General features: G+C 27.7%; 1 protein-coding gene across 1 annotated transcript in view; it reads right to left on the reverse strand.

Moving 5' to 3' along the window:
• Positions 1–1,190: 1,190 nt before the first annotated feature.
• LOC142328119 (alpha-tocopherol transfer protein-like) overlaps positions 1,191–21,250 on the reverse strand; it is a 106,047-nt gene continuing 85,987 nt past the window's right edge. Inside the window, exons 4-7 of the mRNA XM_075371639.1 lie at positions 13,017–13,266; positions 10,959–11,069; positions 6,071–6,176; positions 1,191–3,846 (exon numbers count right to left, since the gene is read on the reverse strand). Coding sequence (XP_075227754.1) covers positions 3,704–3,846; positions 6,071–6,176; positions 10,959–11,069; positions 13,017–13,266 — 610 coding nt within the window. The 3' untranslated portion in view covers positions 1,191–3,703. The remainder of the gene's footprint in view (positions 3,847–6,070; positions 6,177–10,958; positions 11,070–13,016; positions 13,267–21,250) is intronic.

The following is a 21,250-nucleotide window of genomic DNA, read 5'->3' on the forward strand; positions in this document are numbered from 1 at the left end:
TGCTCTGGTGCCCAGAGGACATCGTTCGAGACTCACTACGTAGAGCCTTTCACCCATCGGCACGATAGTTCCCACCTCGGGTTACGGTTGCATTTCGTACGATGTCGCAACACCACCAAGTGTAAGTGAAAGAGAAAACGGTGTTGGATGTTGATGAGTAGTCGAATAAATGTACATGTTGTAATTCATGTAGTGTACCTGGTGTAGTATACGTGTATAGTGAAATGTATTCTGCAGCTAAGCGAGTAGTGGAAAGAAAAGCTGCAGAGGCTAGGCCCGTGGGGACGCCAACCCCCAAAGTCTTAAAGAATAAGACTCCCCTTCAGGGAGTTAAAAATAAATAAATATAATTAGAATAAACTGAAACTGTCTGAAGTTGAAGTTGGTACCTAGATAAAGAAAATATTTGAATGATTAAATTGAAACAGATAAAAGGACCAAATAAAATTCATATAAATAATATTTACAATTGTTATTAAAATTTATTATTCTATTTTTTCACATTCATCCGTAACTAAAAAACAAAGCATATTATAACATAATTAATTTAACTGTTCCAAAATACATAAAAATAGATATTGTAATGTATACTTATATTACAAATATAAATAGTTAAATAATATTTAAAATCAAAAAATAAATATAAATATTAATTAAATATAATAATAATTCTTATATAATATATTCTTAACATAATGTATAATTTATTTATTTGTAATAAATTTGGTATTAAATTAATATTTTGATGATTCGATTTTATAATGAGCTACCCTGACCCCTAATATTTCCAGTATTGAAACATTAAGATAACTATATACATTATTTCATTTTTCCGTTTTATTACGTAACAAACAGACTTATTTAATTTTTTTTCTATTTATTTATTTTTATGTTTTGAAACAAAATGTTTGATATTTTATTTAGTTCGATAAATCATTAAAAAAAAAACAAAAAACCAAACAAAAACCGATGTAATACAATTTTGAAAACAAAATAAATTTTTATAAAAAAAAAAAAATAATAATAATTTTGGAACTTTACTAATAAATTTATTTTTTATTTTTATTTAAAGAAAATTCTATTTCCAATTTAAGAATCAATTTTATACATCATTGAATTACAATATACAAAATTTTATTTCAATTGCTTAACATACTTTATATTATTTATTATTTGGAAATTTATTTTAATATAAAACAATAATAATAATGTTAAATTTCGTAAAATTTTAATTTTGGATTCATAAATTATTTATATATTTTTTAATATTTCTATTTAAATTATCTTCTTACAGATTTCTTTGAAATTAAATAGAGATGTTTTTCCACTTCAAAAATATAGTACTAGTTTTCATAATTATTTGAAATTAGCGCACGTTCAATTTGTTTTTTGTTTGTTCTTTATTTTAATAATAGATTTATCAAATAAAATATAAACAGAAAATAAATTATTTTGTTTCCTACCACATTATTATTTTTAAAAAAAATTTTAGATTATTTTTAAAATCTACACCATTTACGATCTGCCTTAAATGAAGCTCCAATTCAAAACTGTTGAATTGGATTACATTATTAGCTGAATTAATTATAAATAATTAATAACAATAATTGTAATTTTTTATTAGCTGGTTTAATTATTATACATTAAATTTCTTAAGCATGGTTTCAGCAGATAATTTTTTTTAATAGAATAAAAAATAACTAAAAATTTTATATTCACCTTCCCAGCGAAAAAGATGGTTTTCTCGTGGTCTTTAGTTTTATTTCAATCCATCATCAGCAGATAAAAATAATATAATAAGTCAAAAATTAAAATAATTACAGTTATGACTGTTTGAATGTCAAAAGTATACTCAATGAGTATATACTTAGAGAAATACTTAGACTATTACTATTAGAGTAAGACTTCTACTATTACTATTAGAGTAAAACTTAGTTTTACTTACAGTGATGAGTATATACTTACAGAGTATACTTTTGACATTCAAACAGTCATGACTGTAATTATTTTAATTTTTGAGTTATATTAATTTTATCCTCTTGATGATGGTTTGAAATAAACCGAAAGATCATGAGAAAACACATCTTTTTTGCTGGTAAGGTGGATATAAAATTTTTAGTTATTTTTTATTCTACTATATATTAACTGGTTTATATTATTATTATTAAATTACTAGTCTTGAAATATATAATGAGAAAAAGGTACAAAGTCACCCCCAAGAATATCAAAATTGGAAGACGTAGAGACAACATAAATTTAAACTGCCTAGGATTCGGAGACGATCTGGCCCTTCTGGCAAATAACATACAAGAAACTAAACAACAAATAAAATCACTACAAGAGAGAGCACAAGGGATTCGGTCTCAAAATATCTTTTGAAAAGACAGAAATAATGTTAATAGAACCCCCTCTTGCAAATAAAACTTCAGTAAATGGCCAGGAGATTAAAATTGTAGATAAATTCAGGTATCTTGGAGAAATTATAATATACAATCTCAATGAAAAATCAGCTTGGCATAACAGAATAAACAGAGTGAGTAGGGTGCAGCATTTTACCTACAACAAAAAAGTCTCTCAGTAATAACAAAATTAAAACATTATAAAACCATCATCAACCAGAAATTGCAAATGCGAGTGAGACCATTTTCAAAATAATCAATACTGCAGCAATAGACAATCCTCAAAATAGAAAGAAGGTTAGTCAGAACGTGCATTAACAAAAAATATCAAAAGAATGAACACCGAAGGCTTGCTTTAAATGAAACAGTCTACAAAGAAATAGACCAGTAACCGGCACAATTAAAAAGAAACAGATCTCATTCTTGGGACACCTAAACAGAACACCAGAATATAGAATCATCAGGAAAATAAAAAAAAAATTATGGAATAGCAAAACCAACATAATATGGATTACAGAAATCAAAGAAGATATGAAGGAACTTGAAATTACACTGGAAGATTTGAAGAACAAAACAGACAAAATTAAGAAACTCAAAGACAAACAAACTAGACTACAAATGAAAATCAACAGACAAATAATAGGAAGGGTGATTTCAGACCAAGAAAAAAGTTGAGATCCGAAAAAATGAAGAAGTACTGGGCTAACAGGAAACTGAATAACCCCTCCTATAAAAATTGGGTCCAATGTAGGCCAAACAATTAAAAAAAAAAAATTATATTAAATGGACACGGTCCTCATTTTCACTTGAATTTGTTTGTTTTTTATCACACATATTTTTTCTTTTTTGTAAAATACAAGAAGAAAAAATTTGTTTTGTTATAAAAAAAAATTATTTTACCCTTTTATAAAAATTAAATTTCATAAAAATGTAATAATAAGATTTTGCTAATAAGATGTCATCTCCGATAATATTTTATGTATATGTACTATTAAACTGCAATATATTTCTTGATAATTAGGATTATTTAAAAATCAGGTTACTGAATCAATTTTCATCAGATTCAGTATGGTGCATACTTATTCCATCACTTATGAGTAACAAATTCCTTTAACAAAAAATAAATAAATATAAATAAATGTCTACATTACAAACTTTTATTATATTTACTTATCTTTGAATATAATTTATAAAAAGTGAACATATTTTTCTTTATACTACAAAAAATTGATAACAACAATATTCAACAATAAATTTATTAATTTAAAAAGGAATTTTTACGCAAATTAATTACTGTATTTAATTCAGTCAATATTTATTTTACGGAATGAACCTTCAATTTGATCTAATGAATTGAATTTTGATAATCTTTTCTTTTCATCTGTAACTAAATTTTCTTGTTGTTTGAACCATTCACGATGAGCAACCAAACCTGCATATGTGTTTTCTGTAAAAAATAAATACATAAATAATAAACAATTTTAATTGTATTTTATCTATTTGTTATAATAGTAATTATAAAAAAATATATTAAAAGTTTTTGTTAAATGTTTCTTATTCTTTGTATAAATAAACACACACAACCAAATGCCAATGTCATTAATTAATAAACAAATACTGCATCGTAGAATTTTATTATAGTATTTTATGAAATATGTAACTATTATAAGGTCGAATTTTGTCTGATATTCATGTCAATTCAATTTTTGACAATTTGCAACCTGATTTAAATCAGAATTCTCAGGCAGATTTCTAGGTAAACCCATCTTCACCAAATATCCAAACACCAAGATTGTGAAGTAACCCTAAGAAGTAGCAACTTCCTTTACCGAGATCCAGTAGAGGTTTAGAAAAAAAATTAAGGAGGATTTAACGATTAAGGGTAAGGATAAAGCTGGTAAAGTATTGCATGACTTCACCGGCAATGCTGGTCATGTCATACCTTGCAAGCTTATTCAATATAAAACCTTTCAGGTTTTTTTCTCAATTAAGTCATTAAAAGTTTTATTTTTATTTTCTTAATAAACATTCAAATATTCGTATAAAACAAAAATAAATTTTTTGTAAATTTTCAGGGCTCCTTATCAATGAGGCTTTTTTATTCATTATATTGATTATCAAAATAAGATTTAAGCATTAAAATATCCAAATACCAAATGAAAAAAAACATTATCTTGGAAGGTGTCTGCAAACAATTTAATAAAAGTTTTTTTGTGAAGAAGTAATCCTTAACAAAAAGTTAAAAAAAAAAAAGTATGACTTTTATGAGTACAATGAAAAAAATTGCTTCTTATTTTGGGTCCAAAGTACATTATGTAGGCCAAAACTGTTTAAATTTTAATTGCCCTTAAATTAACAAAGCAAAATAATTTTTTTCTTTTAATAATAAAAATGAGAAGATTTAGAGCCAGAAAATAAAAAATAAGTTATATTTTTTAGAAATGGAGAATAAATTTAAAAAAAATCTAAAAATATTCATAGGTTAAGCTTAACAGATTTGTTTAAACAAAGTTTTCCTTAAATCTAACAGCCTCTCCAACAAGATTTAAATAAACATAAAAGTTTTCAAAAAACTTTTGTGTTTAAGGAAGGAGGTTTTAATTTTTGAAAATTGTAGACATTTTTTGATAGAGAATTTTATATGTATAAAATACAAAAAAAACTATTAAAACCGAAGGGAGATGATAGAGCAAAAGAACAAAAAATATTTCAATTTTAAGAGGTGAAGATTGATTTTAAAAAAAATTGAATTATTATATATACATTATAGGTAAGAAATCTGCCAAAAAAGTGTTTTTTTTAAAGTTCTGAAAAAAATAGAAATTAATTTTTACACAATATCCATCCTCTCCCTGAACGAATTTTGAAAAAAAATAATATGATCAATGATTCATATATAGAAATATTTTTGCTAAATTTGAAGAAAATATCTTGGTTCAATCCTGAAATATAAATCCAAAATCAATCTGACACAAACATAGTACATTCATAGGTAACATATATACATTTTTTTAGTCTAGATGAACTAGTTGAACCCTAAAATGTAAATATTTGCTAAAATCCCAATATCCCATTTTGACCCAATCACAGTCATGTTTGTTCTCTAAGCTCACAAGAACCAACCAATTGATTGCTTTCAAATTTTAAGAATATATTAATGTTACCGCAGGAAAGGTTTAACGTCATAGACAGAGGCCCTAACCCCCCTTTGCTGATATGTGGCCAGTTAAAGAAATTTATTATAGAAAAAAAATTAAAAATTAATTTCTGTCATCATGGTAACAGAAATAAGTTGTGAATCTTTCATCAACAAGTCTGTGTACTTTAGTCAATGGTTACTACTATTCTGTCTTTTGTAATTAAGTTTCTTTTTCAGATTTCTATAAAGTCTGAATACTCTATTAATTGTTATTTATCATTATTAATCTCACAACCATGAGGATTACAAACATTGTGGGGTTAGAAGGTAGTGTCAAGTGAGGTAACCTCTGTGGCCCTTAGGAGTCCTTGAGTCACCCCGGGGCTTGCCTCCCCCAATCTGGGACATAGCGGTCCAGGGAGCTTCAACCCCTACACCTCATGGCTAGACTCCATCCTGGCTGGACAGTTGGCACGTGCTTTGCTGGGCTCTATCAACTAGTGTATATATATATACATCTTTATATATTTACCTTTGAGTTCATTCATTGTCATGGGGAAAGTACCACCATATTCAGCTGGTAATATTTCTTTTGGTATAAATTTATGCAAAGATGTCATATCATGATGCACGTAAGTCTGTAAAAGAAAATTCACACTTAATACATTTTTTTACCATCATATTTAAACAATTATTATATTTATAAATGGCTAATAGGAAAATGACACTAAAATTAAAAATGAAACGAATTGATAATTCAGAAATGGATAATTCAGAAATAAGGAAGTGTAAATCAAAACCGATAATAACTGATATCTCAGTACATAAGATAAATCAAAAAGAAAAAAGTTTTTACAATTTTTAATGAAAACAATATACAAAGGAATGGTGAAAATATACTTAGGATAAAGAATAATGAAAATTATTTAAGGGTCTACTTTTCCAAACAACTATTACAGAATTGGTAGAACTATATAATTTTTTTTTTAAGAATGTTCAAATAAACCTGCATTTTTTTATTTCAAGTAATATTTAATTTTTATTATTTTAGTCATACTATTTTAATATAAGCTAAAAAATAATTTTTAATATAGTGTTAAAATTAGCCTTTTTTATAAATGCCATTAATAGCATTGTACTTAACTAGTAGCTGTTTTATAAACTCTTATGAGACTATCTCTCTCTTTTTTTGAAAAAATTACATAACTTACACTTCATTTACGTTTACATCTTTCAACTTCTTGTTTCCCTTATTCCATTACTAAACACACACTTTTCAAATAATGCTAAGTTCTTATTCTAATAAATTCACTTTAGATAAATAAATAAATCTTTTATTCTGATCGGTACATAATAATCCATTATAAAGATCACATCAGGAATTAGTAAATACTACTAAATGGATAAAACAAGGACCTATCTGAGAATTTGCCGGGTGAATCAAGGAAAATCGTGGTAAACCCTTATCAGAGGACCTCACAAAATAAATAATTAATTATAAAATGATATATAGATGCAATTCAAGTTCATATTAATTAGTTAAAATATAAACACATGAAATAATGCTAAGAGATTCATATATAAAGATATTAGTTGAACTAAATTCCGGTGTTGTTTTAAACTGTTAATTAATATTATTTAAAAATTCTTATTATTTTGCTAAAAGAGAATCCTGTAATTGTATTTTAAATAAACAGGCTGGAATATTATTTAAATGGTTCAATAATTTTTTAAAAATAACAAGGAAAGTTTAATAAGAAACTTATCAAAAACGAAATATCATGTTGGTAGTACAAAAATATTTTTTTGTTTCTGATTTGAGAGAGATTTGTTGTATTTTAAGGTTAAGTGGATATTCTCGTTACTAAAGACTACACATTCATAAATATAAACATAAAAATAAGTTTACGATTTTAATAATTGGAAGATAGAAGAATATAATTGGAATTAGTGCAAACAGTTCTAAGCAGGTGAAACCTAAAGTGTGAAAATTATATTTTTTATATATTTTAATTTTAATACATATTTTTGTTGAAATACCGAAGTAGAATCATACAAAAACTAGCTGAAATACGTTTAGGAACATCATAAAAGTCAATTGAGACAGGAACCTCTGACATAAGGAGGATGTTTGGGCATGTAATGAGAATGAATAAAAATAGCAAATCGTCAAAATTCATTGAAGCAAGACCAATGAAAATATTAGGAAGAGGTTGATCTTAAATTGAATGAGAAAAGTATACTTGTATATTAATTAGTAAAACAGAAAAGATGAGGGAGAAAGGAAAAAATCATGTTACTTTGAATGCAGAGGATTTGCCTTCGATATATTTTAGAGGAAAATTAAGTGGAGCATTTAAGAATTACTAAAACAATTATTCCATTTTTTGAATAAAATTTTGGTATATGGGACCCATGATGATCTTCCTACCTACTTGGTCAATTGTAATTCAAATTAAATGACATCAATGCTATATTTTATAATCATATGATCATCAAGCCTATGCTCATGCATATGCTTATGCATATGCCTATGAGCATATGAGCATATGCTCATGCATATACATATGCCTATGCATATGCTCATATTCAGAAGTCATCGGCAGGATTTCACAAAAATCAATCAATTCAGTCTGAAGATATCAAGCAAAATGAAAGCTGATGAAAAAAGTTTTAAAAGAACAGCTTATTATCTACCATACCTGAATGAAATTATCCAAATACATAACCACTAAACTGACATAATAATGTAATAAAATAAAGTAATTAGTATAAGAATATGTCTTTGAGTCCAGAAAAAAGAAATGTAGCTCCTACCTCTTTATGGGGTTTGAATAAGACTGACACCATCAGAAAGTGCCTTAGCTTGCTCAGGGGCATTAAATTATATAAAAAAATGTCTTTCCCATCAAGTAAAATTGTGAAATACAGGATCCATAAAGTCACACCTTCCTATCTCCTTCCACAATTGTAACCATAATTAAATAGTATCAATATCCCATATACAGAAATCATTTCTACCAAAGTTCATCTGAATTGGTACATCGAGATTAGAGATATTAAGGTTTATATAAGATGTATAAACCTAAGTAGTTATGTACAAAAATTCTTACAATGCTATATAATGCTTTTTTTCAATGCTAAAATTGTGTTTTTGGTCAGAGGAGATTATAAAACATTAAAATCTCCAAAGATCCCATCATACAAAACTTGACCATATTAATATACTTTTCCTTATGCTATACTATATAGTAAAACTATGCTGCTGGAAAAGTAAAAATTTATTAACTGTAAAATATTTTATTTAGTCCATTTATTTTTATTTACATTTTGGTACAGCGCTAATTTTCACTAGTCTATCCTAGACTAAGTCTGGGGTATGAACCAAAAATGAGTTCACTAAGGGGACTAGGAGTAAATTCCGTTGTTGCAAGCAACATTGCTGGTGGTATGCTGTTATTACTATTGCCTCGATCTAAGCGACATTTACAAATTGGCTCTGTAAAATGTAGAACTACGTGTGGGGTTTATGCTTCCACGAACTCGGTTAGTTAGTTTAAAGGGCAATGATATAGGATATTCAAGATGTCCATATGAGGCTTGCAGTGAAGGCAAAAGCTGAGTTAAAAAATCACAACTGATGCCTGGCATCGGGTTGGCTTATTACTGTGTGCTGAAATCAGTTAATGGTCCACAAGACAACTCACGTTAAAGCCCATCAGGGCTATGAACGGTGGGGAGGGGGGTGGCGACCAAAAGCGTCACAAGGTGGGCATCTTCGTTCCTCTACAGGGGTTTGATGGTCCATCCTAGAATGAAATTAAAAAAATAACTGAACTAAGCCTTTGGTGCCATTAAATCTTAGTTCATAGAGCTTATATTATTGACATACAAATAAACAATATTTATGATCTTTTCCCCTGCCAGCCGTGATCAACCAACTAACTTTAATAATTTAACTTATACACTTATCAAATTGTGAAACACTAACACAACTCCATCGTGCAAGTGCCCTAAATTAGAGAAAGTCCTGTATATAAAATACCTAGTTGTTACAATTGACTCAACTTAAGGTGGGATCATCATATAATCTTTGTCGTAAACTTAAATATTAATATTAACTTAATATTTAAATTTGACAAAATAAAGAAATTAAAAGATGACAGAATATGCAGGTTAATTTACATTGCATATGGTTAGTCAGTATTACTATACTGCATAAGGGCACTTTAATAAACTTTTCTTCACAACACAGAAGTATATATTAAAAGCAGCCTTAGGAAAACTCAGGCTTTACTCCCAGTAAACAAATGTTTTAAGAATTCTGTGTCTAATAATCAGGGAATTATATATTAATAATCTATTGTTATAAATAAACAAAAATAGATGTTCATTTGTTTGTTGTAATCCATATTATACGTATTATATAGTCTACGGCCATTATTTAATACTTTTTCTGTTATAAATACTTTTAATATTATTTATTTTGTAAATTCTTGTACTAACTAAAATGTATGTGGAAGTCATTTTAAGTATATCTTGCATAAATTAATCAATTATGTTCCACATCATTTTGTACCCAGAATCTCACCAAGAAAGTCATAAAAGGTATGGATGAATGAATTATATCTACTGAAGTTTTTAATTTTGTATTCATTTAAAATCTTAGGTAGTCTTTGGTTCTTTACAATCTAATTTGATGTAACTTAGTTATTAGGTACGTTGTCTGTAATCATATATACAACATGTCGACAAGTCTATATCTTAAAATACACATTATGTATGTAACATTACGCTGTATAACATTAAAAAAACATGTAATGTCAGACGATGCTTTTTGTTAGTTTTACAACAAAGTTAAAATTAAGCATCAACTTCCTTAGCTGTTACGTTTGACATTGATTATATTTTGATATTATATTTCATATATTGATTTAAATTTTTCTTTTCTCTAATTTCATATATTTTTTTATTAATTTATGTATTTTTATTGTAAATATAACATGAGGGGACCAACTTATTGAGTTTTGCACGAAGTATAATTTAGTATTTAAAAATCATAATAGAAGAATATACACATGGAAAAAGCCAGGCGATACTGCAAGTTATCAGATAGATTATATCACGGTTAAGCAAAGATTTAGAAATCAACTAACTGACTGCAAAGCATATCCAGGAGCGACATCGATAGTGACCAAAAATAATTTAATGATAATGAAATGTAAATTGGGGTTTAAAAACCTGAAGAAAAGGTGCCAGATGAATCGGTGGAATATAGTCGGTGAAAGATAGCAAAGAATTCGTAAGGAGGTGGGAACAGATATGTTGGTCTGGGTGTCAGGGTTGAGGCCGGCTTAAGGAGCATACTACAAATTTACATGAAAATGTTTAGTAACTATACTTTTTATAATGTTACTGACCCTCTTGGACAATTTATCCTTAAGGAAAGATTTTGCCATACTTATTAATGATTCAGCAATACTTGGTGCGTTGACAATGTGAAAACCGGAATATCTTTGTGGCATACCAACCTGTTAAACAAAAAAAAATAATTATCAATTGATATAAGTGTTTAAATATTTAACTTGTAGAATATTTATAGCGATTAAGTTTTACAAAATTTCTGTTCATTTATTTAGTTAATACCAAGGAGTAAAAATAGTCAGATTGAATGACAAATAGATAAATCATTTAATATAACCTCTATTTTGGGGGGGACCATACCACTATATAAGTGGTATGGTCCCAAAATATCTTGAAAAGGAAAAAGATATTTTTTCAATTGAATCGTTGGATCCAAGTTAAATTATCCTGTTAAAAAAAAATAGAAGATTAAAATCCTTTATACTGCACTTTAGGATAAAATTTACGCAAACCTTAAGATTTTGTAAAAGCCTAATTTAGATTGAAAGATACTCCGGTAAACCTGACCTTAAATTAAAATCTATTGTAATACATTTAAAAATGTTTCTTGTTTTCCATTTTAGAATTTTTCCTTGATGCTTTTTAACAGTTTTTATTATTTGAAAAAACCGCTGAGAAAAATGTATTGAAGTACATGTGCAGCATTTTGAGCAACTCTTGTAAGATTTTTAAAAAAATGTATAATAAATTTTACTACGTGTAAAAGATTTATTATTGATTTTTTAGAACAGGTATTTGGTTTCAGCTTCTGAAAAATTTTATTTCTTGGTCAACGACTTTTGGGACACTCGGTATATAAATATATATATTTCACTTCACTAAACATATTTTAGATATACAAACGACTTCTGTTTAAATAATTCTATCGAATTTATAACTATCTGAGAATTCTATCTGAATTCTTAGATAGTTAATATAGATTTAGAAGAGATGACTGTTGTGAAAAGAAGATACTCTCACTATAAACCCATGAGTTTTTGTAGTTTTATTTTATTGTTAAATTTCGACTATTTACTTAAAATAAATATAGAAAATAAGTTAATATTCGTAAAATAATGCTGTGAGTTCTTCTGTTAGGTAGTGGATTGTCTTTTCTTTTTTTTTCAGCCTCCGAGATCACCGTTACGTATTTTTTCAGAAGACGAGATGAAATGATATGCCTGTGAAAATGTCATGTCTGACCGAATCCGGGACATCCGGATGAAAGACGTTATCACTTACACTAAGGAGGCCGACAGTTAGGCAAAGATTTAGTGAAAGTTAACCGTCAGTTTACGCTCTTCTCAACAGCTGCACTGGCCACCATTTTGAAACGGAAATTTTTTGGAAAATTGTTACATAACTATATGTCGTACCGCCAAATGATGTTAAACATAACAAAAATTTATATAAATTAGAAATTATCTCCGAATTTCATATTTTAACTTAATTATCTTTATTTGGCGATAACTTTGTTAAACACACAAACCGATAAACGCTCAAGTTAATGGCTCACTTCGCTTGATCAGAAGTGTTTTGAGATTTTTAGGAGATACTAGAACAGTATCAATTACCAATATAGAACATATTGGTAATTATAATATGTATTCTTGACGTATTCAAAGCGGATTGTTTCGTACAAAATTTGTTGAATAAGTATCACAGATAAAAAAAAAAAAACAGTAATTGATCTTATAGAACATTTCAGCTAGTATATTATTTATTTTAAAATTTCCAACTTTTTTTTATAATTATTCAAAAAACGTCTTATGACAAGACTCGACATTTTCTGTTCTACGCTAACATTTAAAATTTTTATATTGTTCTTGTTAATTTTAACACAAATATACACATATTATTTCTAAATATTTTTAAAAATTAAATTTTTTTACCGAAGTAATTTTTTTACTCTACATTACCTGTAAATTATTTGGAAATCTATACGATTCAATCAAACGATCGATTAACACTAATCCTGCAAACTTCAATATCCGGTTCACAAAACTACATTTTTTAATTAGAAGGCTTAAAAAACAAATAAATAAAATACATAGTTTTATTTCATTTTTACTCACCAATCCGCTGCTGAAGAACTTTTTTATTATAGGAATTGTCAGAGATGCAACGTGCCCGATGCTTCCACCTTGCATGTCATATATTAATATATGACTTCTACACCTTTCTTCGGAAACATGACAGTCTAACGCCATTAAACCAGATTTAAAAAGAAGAGTAGGATTGTATTTACTCACATCTGTGTCGAATATTTTAAATATACATACTCTATCGTGCTCCGGTGTAAGTTTTGGAAGCCCACAGAAAAACCTGAATAAACAAATAAATATTTATAAATCGTAAATGCAATAATTAAATACTTTATACAAATCATTTACGAAAAATATAACAAACTTTTAGGACACGTTCTACTGGTGAAATAAAGAAGAAAGTTCATATAAACATAGGCACGTAAACGCTTCGATAGTGAGTGTCGGTTGCGCAAAAATTTCGGCCTGATTTCTGTGCCTTCGATAAACTTAAGTCAAACTGTAATTCTTTGGACCCAAATTAAGGTCTAAATTTAGTACTTTTATTTGAAATCTGAGCTGAAATATTGGAAAAAAGTAAGTACCAAAATTGTAGTTTTCGTGAAATTTGCGGTAAAGGCAAAAAAATTGGAATTGAAAACAATATTTTATATTTGAAGTAAAATAATTTTATTAAATTGGATATAAACACGTAAAAATATCAAATAAACTTGTAGAGAATTTTAATTTAATTAAAATGGTATGAATAAAGCTCACAGAAACTAAATACAAATGTAAAAATTATAAAGTTCATTTAAAAACAAAAGAATTGAAAATTTTAGAGAAATAGGCAATCAAAATTAAAAAAAATAAATAAATAAAATAAAATAATTTATTACAAATCTTTAAATTTAATTAAAAATTTTATTTAGATTTGTTACATAAACCTGCAAACTTGGATGAAAAACTAAGGCACTACCAATCTGCCACAGAAATCTTACAGTTTTATTTTTTTAAATAAATTAATTCTCTTAAAATAGATACAGAAAATAAGTGCTAAACGTGATATAAAGTACGAGTACTCATAAATTCAATTGTTTCCAGTCGATTGGTTCATAAAACAGGTTTTTGTTAAGTACGCATTAAATAATTTTTCAATAATCAAAAATTTAATACAATTAAGATAAGTAAAAAGAAATCTTTCAACCGACAAAATTTTTCTATCCATAATTTTGTTAAACATTAATTTTTTATTTTAAGACAAGAAACATTATTTTTATGTTTACTGTATTTTTTGTGTTAGGTTTTGGTTTCGGTTAGTAACAATATCTGGCATTCCTCACTGGAACAATACGTAAAATTAGAGAGGAATCTTCTTACAAATAGGATTTCTTCTCATGAGTTAGCGATTACTGAAAATTAACAAAAACAATGCAAGCTCTATTTAAAGATACTTTTAATAATATTTTATTATTTATATATAGTCTTTATACAGTAATAATATTACGGAACAAAATTCCTTTCATAGTTAAAATGGGAAGATAATTTTACGAATTTTCGAGAATGTTATATCATGTTATGTTGTGTGTGTTGGTATCAAACAGCAGTTAACGTTTTATTTTTACTGTATACGTGGAGCAATCGAGATTAGTAGAGTACTGACGAAAAAAATTAGCTTTATCATACATTTTTTATCCTATTCATAACAGAAGTATTGACAACGTTAATTTTAAATTTGTTATACAACTTAACATATCATATATCACCTATACATAATTAAAATTTAACAATTTTTTTTTTGTTTTAAATAAAGTTTTTGCACTTGATGTTATTTTAGTTTAAATTTATTTACATTTTTATTTTAAAGCCAACACCAATCGAAATTTTCTGTACGTAAAATTTGCGGCTTCGAGCTAAATTGCGTTCGTTTATATATAGGTAGGTAAACAGTGTACATGGTTAACGCGTCTTCCCAAATCAGCTGATTTGGAAGTCGAGAGTTACAGCGTTCAAATCCTAGTAAAGCCAGATATTTTTACATGGATTTGAATACTAGATCGTGGATACCGGTGTTCTTTGGCGGTTGGGTTTCAATTAACCACACATCTCAGGAATGGTCGAACTGAGAATGTACAAGACTATACTTCATTTACACTCATACATATATCATCCTCTGAAGAATTATCTAAAAACGGTAGTTACCGGAGGCTAAACAGGAAAATAAAGTAAAGGTAAACAGTGTATAAAAAAAAATTTTCGGGAGGAATTGGCGAAAAAAATTCTGTCGCCAGGGGGTCGAATCGTGGCACGTGCAAGGCCAGGGAGGCAGCCTGTTTGCTGAGGGCGTTCGAGTCCAGCAGATGGCTGGATCAGGACGTTCTGTTGACGCATTGAGGATCCTCGAGGTTTATGAGGTAGGCGCGCGATTCAGGGGGTATGCGTGGGATGCATACCCAGTCCTAGAGTGAGGTGATAGAGAAGGATAAGGGTAGCCCGCTTCCCAGAGAGTCACCATGGCAACGGGGAGGGATGTAGTGATGTCTCAATGATCCAAGAGGGACCCCGTCGGAAGATCAGCTTCAAGCTGCACTAAGGAGGGGCTAGTCTTCAGCCACGTCACTTGGGACCGATCGAAGTAACTCGATTGCTCTCAAATGGTAAAAAAAAAGAAAAAAGAAAACAGTGTGTAAATTAAAATTTAGAAAAATATTTTAATTTTTGTTCCATTACAATCAGTATAATCGATTAAATAATATTTAGGGTTGAAACTGTCCGGTAGCAGTTGTTTTTTACATTTGCTTATTTTTGAGGGTTTTAGGATGTCTAGAAGTCCATTTAGGATATTTAAAAAAAATTGTTTCCCTTCTTCGTGAAAGCTTTATTATAAAAAGAACCCATCCGCAATAAAGTATTCTAATAAAAAAAAAAATTGTAAGAAATAATAATCTGCGAACACATATGATGGTATGAAATATTAAAATTATAAAAACGTACAATTAACAATGGATATGATCATTACGTAATTTTGTGATGATGACAGATTATGAACTATTTTTAAGTCGTTGTTCATTGCAGTCAATTCAATGTAAAGTGTTTACACTGCCTTCTTGATAAACTACAGAGAGATGAGGTAGATAACCTGCGACAGTGACAGAGCACAGACTACGATGAAAATTGAAAAGAGGCTGTGGCGTCAGGAATGAACTTCTGTTATGAGAGGGTTGCGTTTAGCGGTCAGAATATTCTTAGACTAGTATACGAGTATATGTGTTCGTTTTCTATAATAAATAGTATAATCGATTAGTGCTGTTTTACTGATAAATTAGACTACATCGTGTTTATTATTGCAATGAAATAAATAGTGGCACATGTTTTTCGTTGTTATTTTTTTAAAGAAAAGAAAAAACTATTAACAGTTTAAAAACGACATGAAACAGAAATTCAGTTAAAAGTTATGGATTTAACGTAAGTTAAACATAAAAATATAAATTTTAACGTAAATTATGACAATTCATTTTCAACTTATAACATACATAAATATTCATTTGTATCCGAACATTTTAACAACGATTAAGAAAAAAATTTATCTAACTGATGTAAATAACATTTAAACATAAAACTTTACATCTTGACATCATATTAAACATTTTCGTAATTATTTATAAAGTATGATCTACAGATTAGATAGATTATCTTTTTTGGTTAGAGCGTTCAGAAACTTTTTTATTTCTTTAACGCACTTGGGTTTTTTTCAGAATGATTTTTGACTTTACGAGTAATTTAATTAAAATTTAATCACAATGGAAATGAGTAATGTTATATGAATTAATACGTCTTTTATCAATCGTTCATTAATTACATGTTATTACTCAGACTACGACCGTGTTTGTGAGCGCGCGTACACGTGTGTATGTTTGTTTGTGTGGGTGAGCGTGAGATTATTTCTGTTTACAAAAGTTGTAATTTTTAAATATGTAAAATTTAATTTATTTTGTAAAATAAAACGCCCAAATAGTAAAAGAAAACGTTTTTATTCGACTTTGTTACAATCCTTACTGATTGTAATGAGATTTTTACACCGGAGTTAGTAAATATTAATACCGTTGTTATTTTTTATTAAGCAGACACTTTTCGAACATAGAATGTGATTTGAATTGAATCTATTCATTTAGTATATATCTATATAAATAAAAATTTAAATGTTCGTTTGTTCAGAATCTTAAATCTCCGAGAGTTCTTCACCGATTGCTTTGACATTTTTATACAACGTTTCCATTCGAATACGCGCGTGTTTTTATACACCTAAGATGTCACATTTGTGACAAGTAAAAACATGTTTTTTTTTTTTTTAAAAACAGCGCTATCTGTCGGACGTAAAAGCAACACACGCTATACTAAATATTTTACGATTCCATTTCAATGTTTCCGATATGTATGTCCGCTGTAGACTAAAAAACTACTGGACCGATTTACGCGCGGGGAAAAAGGAAGAAAGGAAAAAATCACAAAAGGGAAATATTGAAAAGGGAAAAATCGAAAAGGTAAAAGGGAAGAAAGGGAAAATGGAAAAAAGAGGAAAACAAGGAAAAGAAAATGGAAAGGAGAAAAATAAAAGGAAGATGGTGCGGGGAGGAAAGTGAAAGGGGGATGAAAAGTGGGAAACGGCAAAGGGGAATATGAAAAGTAAAGGGAAATGGGGAAATTGATAAAAGGGAAACGGAAGGGGGAAAAGGGAGAAATGGGAAAGGGAAAAGGTTAAATTTTGTGAAGTTCCGTAATGTTCATTTTGTTAATGTTTTTCAAACCTTCAATTTTGTTCATTTAATCTATATATATATATATATATATATTTAAATCTACCAATAGTGAAGCATTGCTGGGTCTGCTAGTTTTAGTATATTAATATATTTCCTAATATTTTTATATCAGTTAAGATGTATTTATTTTTTTGATATTTTTGTACCCCATTATTTTGAAAAATATAAAATATCATGAAATAGTTAGACCTACTGTCGATGTTTTACTTTTCTATTTGTTAAATGGTTTATTAAAAAAGAAAAGTGGAGCTATTGATCATGAAATGATCCCCAGAAACTCAACTTCTGGTATCCCCTGACTGTAAGATACAAAAATTATGGTAATAATTCTGTACATAAGTTTGTATTATGGGATCTATTTTTTATTTTTATACAGAATGTTAAGAAAGTATGCCAATCGTAAATATTCAACAGATGAACGTAGAAAAAAAATTTAACAAATGAATCTACCTCGAAACGAATTATTTTTATCAATAAGGTCACGATCCTCCAATTACCCTCGGGGGAGAACTCGAGAATTTTAAATGGAAAAGTATGGTTGTAATATATTTTATTTTTTAAAATATTGAAAAACAAAAACTTGTTCAGATTTGGGCTACAACACTATCAAAATGGTGGCTGTTTGGTAGTTTTTACAGTTAGTTTCAAAAATATTCTATAGCACATTGCAGTCAGTGATTTTATTCTGAAAAATAGATTATTTCAAGGTAGGAGAATTCGCTAAATTTAATTTTTTTAATATATTTCAATGATTTAATATGCAGTTATAAAAGTTTTTCAGTGGTTCAGGTATTAGAGGAATAAATTTCATTTAAGTTTATTCTTTTTTTTAATTCTAATGAAAGGGCTCTCATCAAAGGGGTTGGGCCTTTCTTATTTATTAATTATTTGTACAATAGCAACAATGGACTTATGCCCATTTACAGTTACTGATGAATAATAATGAATTTTTATAACACGCCTAAAATGCCATGCCTGTCTAAAACGTTACGCTAGCCTGCTTTTTATCTTAAGTAATATCATTTTCTAATATTATTCTACCTTTACGGTAGAATGGTAATACTTAAAATTTTCATCCATAATTTTATGGTTTCGAATCATTGTCAGGCTTTGTTGTTTTAAAAATATATGTAATTAGTCATAAGTTTGCAGTATCACTAGGAAAAATAAACTACACCATTAGTTTTTGATAATAACTTCCCTCACAAGAATTTTTAAAAAAATTATCTTTGTTTCAATTTTGTAATTTTTAAAATGTTAATTAAGGAAAGGGTACAGTTTTCAAGTTACCTTTGTTGAAGAGAGAAAATTTTAAATTGTTAAAAAAAAAACAATTTTTATTAAATTAATATTACTGTTCAAATTAAGAGAAGGCAATGAATGATTCTGGTATTAAGTTAATTTTTTTTTTTTAATAATGTTTTTCTTAAATATAAAAAATAAGAATTAATTCATGATTATTTAAATAAATGATATTAAACAATCATTATTTTAATAATAAGGTATCATGGAAAAGATGAGTTCTCTGATGTCGATATCACTGTTTCAATATCTGTCATTTTAATCCTTTGATATCTTCTTTTGCTTTTACTTCCTTTTTATCCTTTAGCATAGTTTTTATTATTACAACTAATTACATTTTGACTTTGGATTCGTACCTTGTAGAATTATTTTCTTAATCATTGAAAAGTTTCATTCCTTATTCCATCTATTTTCTTTTTTATCTTTCTTTTATACTAAACATTTTTTTCCAGTACTGTATCATATATCAAAATCATAAAACGTGATTTAGAGCTGTCATATACTATTTCAGTCTTTTCATACAGTTCAAACTTCTTTTCTTTATTGAAACCTTTACAATCTGATCTCCTTAAATTAAATATTATATCACCCAAATTGTTATTTTTTTCAAACAATTTCTCTTTTCACGGAAAAGTGAAAAAACACAATGTTAATGAAAAAGATTTTATGCATCTGCAGCAGTTTAATAAAAACTGGAAAAAAATATTATATTTAAACTCTTTTCAAAACAGTTATACATTCAGGTTCAGAAAAAAAAACAATTTCATCGTGTTAAATAGGGCTTGGGCACTGCTTTTAGCTTTCTTTAATGAAGGAAGCTAGAATGAAGTATTAAAACATTTAATCCACTTTTTCAAATTGATGTTCATCTGGGAATAATAATTGATATGGTATCAGAGGTTCAAGCCCTAGCTGTCATCCAAATTTTTTAAATCTCTATACTACTTTCATTTGCATAAATGAAACTTAGTATCACTTAAAATTTATCTTCTGAACACTTAGTATTTTAAATGTTCATAACACATTTTTTTTCAAGGATAAGTAAAATACAGTAATATCAGAGAGACTAGAGACCTCTTGCCACCTTAAGCCTCCTATTTCTTGTTCAGTTACAGAAAATATTTTAGTTTTGAAGGTATTGCAATGTTTCAGTCACTCTTTTTTTAACTACTTTTTTAACGAGAAAGATACTCAGTGATTTAAAGATGGACAGTCCCTCTTTTCACCCCATAGCACCTTTTAGGAAAATTTGATATCCTTCAAATTTAAAAAAAAATATTTTTCAACTATTTGAACTAATAAATTATTTTAAAAATAACATATTTTTTTGTTTATATTAGTTAGTGATGAGTTTCAGATTTTAAGTATATGAAATAATTCTCCTCGCTCAGATCTATCAAATAATCATACAAAACATACTGATCATGAAACAAATAACAATATACGTATATTGTTGAATAAATAATTTTACCATTAGTCAATTCATTAAAAAATAAAATTCTTTCTACATTTACCACTCATTCAATTATTAGACTACATTATGTAGAACGTTTTATTTGTGTGAAAAATAATTTTAGGTTTAGTTTAAAAAAAATATTTTTTAACAATTCTGCTATCTTTATAACCCAACTACATAAAATAGATTTTTAAAATAACATATTTAATCTTTTATTTCACAAAACCATTGAATTTTATTTTTGTAAATGTAAATGTTCTGTTAGTATGTAAATATGTGCACATTTAAGTTACAACAAGAAATAATAGTCAATGTTACTTTTTTGAGTGTAATGAAGTTCCTGGTACAGTATTCTCTGATGTGGATAAAGTAATGATGTCACTTATTTAACTAAATAAATCAAATATAGTAGGTAAAAATGGCATGGTGTTGTTAAAAATTATATTCTCCTTATTGAAAAAAGTAATAGGAAAAAACTCCCAATTTTCATAATAATTTTGAGATTTTTATTATTCTTGAGAATGGCTACGTCATTTTCATTAATAAATAATGACTGATTCTGGTTACTGAAAAATATTTTTCTTGTAGTATATTCTATGTATTTTTAGATAGGCAACTGATTTTTGAAGTCAAGAGTTCTAAGGTTCAAATCCTTGTAAAGGCAGTTGTTTTTATATAGTAGACTGAATTATACTGGATTTGAATACTAG

The sequence above is a fragment of the Lycorma delicatula genome, chromosome 7, assembly GCF_047948215.1.
Source record: "Lycorma delicatula isolate Av1 chromosome 7, ASM4794821v1, whole genome shotgun sequence".
NCBI lineage: Eukaryota > Metazoa > Arthropoda > Insecta > Hemiptera > Fulgoridae > Lycorma > Lycorma delicatula.